The following is a 9,276-nucleotide window of genomic DNA, read 5'->3' on the forward strand; positions in this document are numbered from 1 at the left end:
CCACCTCCAGAGCGGACTCACCGAACTGGCGACGTACTATCGCCGGTGGAGGCTGAAGCTGAACGAGTCGAAGACCGAGACCATCCTGTTCACGCAGCAGAGGAAGAGGGCGACGCCGTCGGCCAAGATCCGAGTCAGCGGAGTCGAAGTCGAGTGGCAGAAAGAGGTCAAGTACCTCGGCCTGTACCTCGACTCCAAACTCACCTGGAACAGACACGTAGCGTACGTCCGACAGAAGGCGGCGGCCGCTTTCGGGGCACTGTCGCCCATCTTCAGACGCACGAGCGCACTCTCTACACATAATAAAAAACTATTATACACATCCACAATCAAACCGGTCATCACATACGCTGCACCCGCGTTCGCCTCGATACACAAATCCAAATACACCACACTTCAGATTCTACAAAATCGCGCTGTTAAAATCATATACAATACACACCACCGTCAAAACATTCAGAAAATACACGATCGCCGGAAAATCGACACAATAAAACAATGCTTTTTGAAATTTTCACTCAACGCGCAAAAAGCAAACACAAATAAACACCAAAGAAATCCTCTCATTCGCGACCTCGGTTCGTATGGAACGGATACTTCGTTAATGCCCTTTAGGTACAAATACAGACTTCCACTACACTATCATATCACCAACACACTTGGACCTGCCGCCCACCCCGACGAGCCCGCCCATTCCAGCCGCCCGCACACAGACGCTACTTAGTCATAAGTTAGTTAAGTGTAATATTAAGTTAAGCATGTTGCCTTCCTAGGCGCAATGTAAGTATAAGGTAGAAATGTAAGTATACACATAGATATAAGAATAAACAAGTAAATTCACTACCTGAGTAAAATCAAGAATTAAAATCATACACCTAAGTAACTTCACTGCTAACTTAGAATCATTGAAATGTATAAACTCATGCCTCTAGCGAGATAGCGAGTGTTTTTGCCTAGAATTTTCACTCATGAATTACATGAAATTATAGTAACTTTAAACATAAAGAGTAAATCCACTCACAAGTAGGCATAGGCTATGAAACTTTTAAAGTTGAAGCCTGAGTAGGGACATGATAAACGGTGTTGCATAAGCCGTAGCTAGATTTCAGAGTCACTTGGACGTTAGGTAATTCAAAAAAAAAAAAAAAAATTGCCGGTGAAAGTTATTTTATCTTCGTCGGTGACGTATTGCGCACCTTTAGAGGTAATTATTCTGATTATTTTTAATATACTGAAAAGTTAGCGGTAATAATTGCATATTTCAATTAAGGAATTAAGTCGGTTTGCCTTGGCAATAAACTTTCTTAGTAAAACTAAATGATTCCGAAAAGCATCGCGTAAATTCAATATCAGAGTTAAAGAACATCTAAGGTTTCCTTAACCCGTTAGGTTATTAAAAAAAAATTTTTTTTTTGTTTTTTTTTGCGTAGGCTATTTTTTAGTGTGAATATTCATATGTCTTGATTTCTTTACACAAATACTAGGTCCCCATAGAAATATTATGGAGATACCAATCTCAGTAATATATCTTTGACTGTATCTGTCAAAATTGAAACAGCGAGTTCTCACATTTCGAAGTAGAGAGATTTAGTAAATGGGGAGACGATTCGTTGAAACTGAGGTGAGAAAGCTTTGAGTGTGGTCACTTGCAACATGCTAATAACTTTTCGAAATTTTACTGACGTGGCTGTCAATCATGGGTTGCCGTATGCCATATAGTGTGCAAAATGCTCATTTATGAGAATTGATTGGATTGCCGATAAATACCTACACATTTTTTGAAAATAAATTAAACTGCAAGTTAGACACTACTTGTGTTCCAGTGTGAAAAACACGCCTCTGCTAATACTATATGTATACCATGCCCTTTTCTTAATTTAATGCATAAATGAATGCTTAATTTTCTATTTGCAGGATATACGAATAATTTCTTACGAAGCTTGACTCGAATGAAAAACAGATGGCGCCTGCTTTAGCTCCTGCCAAGGCTGAACCGGGAGATGCAGAAGGGGATAATCTCCTCTCTCCTGGAGGAGAGGCACACCCCAAAGGATACTATAATTTACGACATTGTTACGTGGACTTATCGTGCTCCAGGATTATTTACCCGAATATTCCTTTAATCAAGGAGGAACCAGGAAGTGATGATGATACTCTCCATACTGGGGAACACCTGAACGAGGAGCCAGCTGTACCGGGGACTGCTACTGATCTACATCACAAATTGATATCTAGCGATATCGTTATCTTCACCGAAATAGACATTGATCTTCCTGATATAAAACAAGAATGCGCGGAATCCTCGAGCAGACTGGAAGCTCAATATAGTAAGTAATATTTTTTGTATGCAGAGAAAGATGTCGAGCATAGCGCATTTTATTGCTGGAGGTCCTAATTGTTTTTGTTGTTTAATCAGATAAAACAACTCAAAATTGATGATTTTTGATTTATGACGTTCTTGAAAGGAGTGAGCGATATGTACAAGCCCCCTTTTCCTCGAGCGACTGCCTTTGTGTGTGTATCGGGAGTTTTTTTGAAATTATGGAAAAATACTGATATATAAGTTTAAGTTATCGCCATGTAATACTGGTCGCGGCCATCTTCATTATTGGAGTCCATCCACTTACAAATGATGCGAACACCACCGTAGTGATGGAGGTGATGGGATAATCATTTCCGTATTTTTGTTGCTGCTTTATTTCAATTAGATGTTCGAATGATAAAATAAGGAAAGAATGTAAGACTGAGATAAGCATTATCGATAAAATTAAGAAAGGTGTTGTGGCAACCCACACATCTACTATGGCAACTCAAATCGAGTGAAATAACGAACACCCTACACCGGAGCCCGCAACGAGCGGAAACTAGCCCGTCACACTTCGTCGCCGCCCGTCCTCCGATCGACACGTATTTCGACTGTTCTCATATTAGAATCACGCGATTATTCTTAAATATTTCTTGATTGCAATTTTATAGAACTGAATAAATTTGTGTTAAAAGTAATCCGCTTTCATCTTGCTTCCCTTCTGTTAAATTTAATTGGTATTCAACTAGAAACCATAGTGTGTTGAGATGGTTTGGACGTGTGGAACGTATGAGTGAAGAAAGAATGGTTAAACAAATATATGAGGCGAATGTATTTGGAAAAAGAAGTAGAGGAAGATCGAGGAAAACTTGGCACAATCAGGTATGTCATATACTTGAAGGCGGCCGGGTCAGGAGTCGTAACAATCGGCGGGTATGTATGAGGAGATGCATGAACGTGGAAGAGGCGAAGAATGTTTGCAAGGACAGAGTGGTGTGGCGCTCTATTCTCTCTGCCTACCCCTGCGGAAGCGGTGTAGTAAGTACAACAGTAATTTAATGTTCTCTTTTTATGAATCATTTTCAGTCCGGAGGAATATCTTATTTAACATGCTAAACCTACAAACGATTGTATTAGTAATAATCGTCAGGTATGTATGAGGAGATGTATGAATGTGTAAGAGACAAATCATTTTTGCAAAGACAGAGTGGTGTGGCGTTCGATTCTCTCTGCCTACCCCTTCGGGGAAGCGGCGTGATGGTTAGTTAGTTAGTTTTTGTTTCAATTTTGTGCATTTTTTTTCAGGTTTAACGAGAAGTAAAAAAAAATCTTCATGTTCAAAGAATTTAGAGCACTCGTTTTCTAATGGTCTTGAAGAAATGACATCACCTTGCTCAAAGAATCTAGGATATCGTATGTCAGTTCATACAGGGAAGAAGCCTTTTTCTTGTTCAGAATGTGATTATAAATGTTCATATAAAACGTCTATAAAGACACACATGTCCACCCACACTGGTGAGAAACCCTTCTCTTGTTCAGAATGTGATTTTAAATGTTCTCGAAAATCGTCTTTAAGGAGGCACATATCCACTCACACTGGCGAGAAACGCTTCTCTTGTTCACTATGTGATTATAAAACTTCAGATAAAGTGTCTTTAAGGAAGCACATGTACACCCACACTGGCGAGAAACCCTTCTCTTGTTCACTATGTGATTATAAAACTTCAGATAAAGTGTCTTTAAGGAAGCACATGTACACCCACACTGGCGAGAAACCCTTCTCATGTTCACTATGTGATTATAAAACTTCAGATAAAGTGTCTTTAAGGAACCACATGTACACCCACACTGGTGAAAAACCCTTCTCTTGTTCAGAATGTGATTTTAAATGTTCACGAAAATCGTCTTTAAAGAGGCACATATCCACTCACACTGGCGAGAAACCCTTCTCTTGTTCACTATGTGATTATAAAACTTCAGATAAAGTGTCTTTAAGGTATCACATGTTCACCCACACTGATGAGAAACCCTTCTCTTGTTCAGAATGTGATTATAAATGTTCACGTAACTCGTCTTTAAGGTTGCACATGTCCACTCACACTGGCGAGAAACCCTTCTCTTGTTCAGAATGTGATTATAAATGTTCACAGAGAAGGAATTTGAGGTATCACATGGTCAATCACACTGGTGAGAAACCCTGCTCTTGTTCGGAATGTGATTTTAAATGTTCACGAAAATCGTCTTTAAGAAAATCGTCTTTAAGGTTGCACATGTCCACTCACACTGGCGAGAAACCCTTCTCTTGTTCAGAATGTGATTATAAATGTTCACGTAAATCACATTTAAGGAGTCACATGAACACTCACATTGGTGAGAAACCCTTCTCTTGTTTACTATGTGATTATAAAACTTCAGATTAATCGTCTTTAAGGAGGCACATGTCCACTCACACTGGCGAGAAACCCTTCTCTTGTTCAGAATGTGATTATGAATGTACATGTAAATCACATTTAAGGAGTCACATGAACACTCACATTGGTGAGAAACCCTTCTCTTGTTCACTATGTTGATTATAAAACTTCAGATTAATCGTCTTTAAGGAGGCACATGTCAACTCACACTGGCGAGAAACCCTTCTCTTGTTCACTATGTGATTATAAAACTTCAGATAAAGTGTCTTTAAGGAAGCACATGTACACCCACACTGGTGAAAAACCCTTCTCTTGTTCAGAATATGATTATAAATGTTCACGTAAATCGTATTTAAGGTACCACATGTTCACCCACACTGGTGAAAAACCCTTCTCTTGTTCAGAATGTGATTTTAAATTTTCACATAAATCAACTTTAAGGAATCACATGTCCACTCACATCGGTGAGAAACCCTTCTCTTGTTCAGAATGTGATATTAAATGAGTACAGAAATGGAATTTAAAGCGTCACATGTCCACTCACACCGGTGATAAACCCTTCTCTTGTTCAGAGTGTCGTTTTAAATTTTCACGGAAAGTGAGTATAAAGAATCACATGTCCACTCACCCTTCGTATATATATTTATATATATATATATATATATATATATATATATATATATATATATATATATATATATATATATATATATATATATATATATATATATAAATATATGTATATATATATATATATATATATATATATATATATATATATATATATATATATATATATATATATATATATATATATATATATATATATCTATATATATACATATATATATATATACATATATATATATATATATATATATATATATATATATATATATATATATATATATATATATATATATATATATATATATATATATATATATATATATATATATATATATATATATATATATATATATATATATATATATATATATATATATATATATATATATATATATATATATATATATATATATATATATATATATATATATATATATATATATATATATATATATATATATATATATATATATATATATATATATATATATATATATATATATATATATATATATATATATATATATATATATATATATAAATATATATATTATACTTTTTCATAGTTTTTTAATGTAATTATCAAAAGAAAAGAAGTTGATAAAGAAAATGAGAGTAATAAATAATATAAATACGAAAAAAATATGTTTTTTATTTTTCTGATTTTCTCAAGTATAAGTGGGTTTGTTTTTAAATAAGAATGGAATTTACTACATTTTGAGTGTGTCCTTGTGTGTACTTGTGGACAAAATTTGGATTACCTCCAATTACAGGAATTATTTTCATATAATTTTTTGACAGCTCATCAAAGATGAAGAAGAATATGGATGTCTCGACATTTACGGGTCTGACGACCGTCATAGGCGGGTTTTAATGATCACATACTAATAAAAGAGTTTCTGCTCAGTAAAAAGCTTCTTTTCATCTCACCAATAGATGTCTCTAGTGATTCAAGAACAATGTTTCTAAATTGGTTCATATATATAGAACTTTTAAGAATTTGAGTAGTGTTGTTGCCAGACTAGATTTCAAAAAAAAATTTATGAGAATGGAATTCTTAATTTTTCTGTCGTTCTCAACTTATTCATATGTGAAGACTCTTTAGAAAAAGCGCCGGAAGAAATGCGCCCGTAGACGGACGCATTTGTTCCTGGTAAGCATAAAATGTATTCAATGCATACTCTTAATGTTTTTACCAACAGGTTTTTCAAACATAAAAAATAAATATAGACAACACTATGGTAATAGACAATTGTCAATAGAAAAATTTACTTCAAACTCCCGTCGATTTTTTGCACCTTTTTAAAAAAGTGTTACCGTGTGTTGCTCTTTTTTTTGAAAACGGGACATTACGACGTCCCAAAACTTTACTTGCGGACTACGGGACAGCCTATTTTTAAAACGGTTGGCTACGCTAATGTGTAAAAGCAACTAGCCGTTAACAACACTCTGATTATTCGGGATTTCTATTTGGACATAGAAAAGGGGTTTGATAGATAATTTCGGAGGGAAATCATCCTGACGGCTACATTCTGGAGAGATAATGGGGGGGGGGAAATCGCCATTGATCGTTCTCGCGGGGCGGCGAGATACGTATTCCGGGAACTCGATTATCCGCGGAAAAGGAAGCCTCGTGTACCGTGTTACCCCGCTATGTATATCAGTATCGCGCTTGTTAAGTTCTAATCTGAATGAATTTAATCTTTGTTTATTTAAGCCCGGAGGAAGTATGCATCGAATTAAATACAATTACAATCAAGATAAAGGTAAAAGGGGGAAGGATAATTAAAACTTGAATGTTTCATGTATCTGGTTTAATCGATTAAGAAGACATATTATTAAAATGACTTACCCTAGATTACAACACTTAGAAAATAGCTTATACTAAACGAAAGGTCCTCAACACAGTCCAAAGTTCACTTTCCTAGCTCATGTCTTGTTCACAGATTCACTTAACGAAACACTGTAACGAAGATTGAGATTGATCCATAGTTACGAGCCATGAACGGCTCCGGGGTTGTGGAATCCCGTTGGGCGTGACGGCCACAGGTTGTAGGCTGGGCGGTCTTCGAGGGGCAGGAATCTGGTGTTCCTGGAGGGGCAGGAATCTAGTGTTCCTGGGTGGACGGCGGACGTCCTAGATGAGCAGTTCCTTCGCTGTTGGAAAGAATCTGGCGTTCCTCGATGTGAAGGATGAGGGATGAGGCATCTTCGCGGCTGGAAGATGGCCTTGTAGCGCTGGCTACATCGTGTCTTGGAGAAATGAACACTTTCACTTCACACGATTTCTCCTCGCGGCTGAGCACTTAGCTGATGAAGTGCCGAGTTTGGGCTCGGGTCGAGCGCGACGGCGTGCGCGTTCGACCTGCGCGGTCGGGGATTTTTCGTCGACTGGGGTTAGGCGTCTTCAGCTCGCGTCCTACCCCTACTGTTGCTAGAGCAAGAGGGTCGTATTACCCCCCTCGCTTACTCCTTACCCTAGTTAACTTAAGAAGAATCTTATCGTAGCTTACTTACTAAAAACTTAAACCCATATCTGCTCCCTAGGTGGAGCATATGGTGTCCACAACTACTCGTTAATAGTAACCGAGTTATAGACTTTACCGAGTTATAATTAAAAGTTAACAAAAGTTATTATAATATGACTTATTATTAACTAATTGATTCTTAATTAAACTGATTATAATAACTAGATTAACTTAAAATTATTACATAAAATAATGAATTAATTGAGACTCCTTTCAGAGTAGTGGTTGACGCGTTTGTCAACCACTCGAAGTTCAGGTTCGATTCCTGACAAGGTTGATTTTAATGTAAAGTTTAATTTTCAATTTTAATTGCTATTTCAAGTTTCCTAAATGGAACTTAGAGCGTGATGTATATATATATATATACATATAAATATATGTATATATATATATATATATATATATATATATATATATATATATATATATATATATATATATAGTTATTATTATTTATTCATCCATATGTATTGCCAGTACATACGGGAGTGCCTTATGGACGCGTATAAGGAAAGATGGCGGAAGTTAGACAAGGTAGTGTGACGTTCTATCCTCTCTCTGCCTTCCACTTCCGAGAGGCGGCACGAGGGTAGTTACAAAGGCGGCATAATATTTATGATCGTAGCCTTGGGTCCGTGGGTCGGCCCGTTTTTAACGACCCTAGACGCGGCCGACGAAATGCATTATTCCTAACGGCCGAAATTCCCTAATTGCTGGTCTTACCCATCGTAAACATTGATGGTCTGTTACCATTGTTCCGAAGAAAAATTCTTTTACAGTACGAAATAATAAATATATTTTTCTAAAGAAAGGTTAGGCTTTGAAGAAACCCGCCGTCGTTTTATTATTATTTTTTTTTTGTCTGATAACGAACAAATGATCTGCGCGCCTAGAAGTGAAAATTTTTAAAAGAAAGAAAAACGATTTTTAATGTAATATTTTAAACACCCAGATTATGCAATATATCACCGTAACTGTACAAGACGATTGAGTAGGTACTTAACTAAGACGGAACGCTTAGGTAAGTACCTACTCAATCGTTCCTCTTTGTAATTCGATAATGCGAAATTGTCTATGAATAATATAATATATCTATGTATTCTTATCGGTGACAGTTATTTTATCTTCGTCGGTGGCGTCTTGCGCACCTTTAAAGGTAATTATTCTGATTATTTTTAATATACTGAAAAGTAAGCGGTAATAATTGTATATTTCAATTAAGGAATTAAGTCGGTTTGCCTTGCCAATAAACGTTCTTAGTAAAACTAAATGATTCCGAAAAGCATCGCGTAAATTCAATATCAGAGTTAAAGAACATCTTAGGTTCCTTAACCCGTAAGCTGCGGATCGCATCTATTGTCGTTTTTTATAGAAGTACCGTTGACTGCGGATCGCATGCATA

General features: G+C 36.2%; 1 protein-coding gene across 1 annotated transcript; it reads left to right on the forward strand.

Moving 5' to 3' along the window:
- The first annotated feature begins 1,488 nt into the window (after window positions 1-1,488).
- On the forward strand, window positions 1,489-7,543 carry LOC148301374 (uncharacterized). The gene is made up of 4 exons (XM_088273358.1): window positions 1,489-1,621; window positions 1,915-2,327; window positions 3,611-4,568; window positions 7,426-7,543. The coding sequence occupies exons 2-4, from the start codon at window positions 1,961-1,963 to the stop codon at window positions 7,541-7,543; spliced, it is 1,443 nt and encodes a 480-aa protein (XP_088129484.1). The 5' UTR covers window positions 1,489-1,621; window positions 1,915-1,960.
- The last annotated feature ends 1,733 nt before the right edge of the window (window positions 7,544-9,276 follow it).

This window comes from Brachycentrus maculatus, unplaced genomic scaffold (assembly GCF_059751285.1).
Source record: "Brachycentrus maculatus isolate JH-2025_06_01 unplaced genomic scaffold, ASM5975128v1 h1tg000566l, whole genome shotgun sequence".
Lineage (NCBI taxonomy): Eukaryota > Metazoa > Arthropoda > Insecta > Trichoptera > Brachycentridae > Brachycentrus > Brachycentrus maculatus.

Coding starts and splice junctions, on each gene's coding strand:
- LOC148301374 (XM_088273358.1), top strand. CDS start 1,961: ATGGCGCCTGCTTTAGCTCCTGCCAAGGCTGAACCGGGAGATGCAGAA. Junction 2,328..3,610: donor CAGACTGGAAGCTCAATATA/GTAAGTAATATT, acceptor ATTTTTTTTCAG/GTTTAACGAGAAGTAAAAAA. Junction 4,569..7,425: donor TTAAGAAAATCGTCTTTAAG/GTTGCACATGTC, acceptor TTCGAGGGGCAG/GAATCTGGTGTTCCTGGAGG.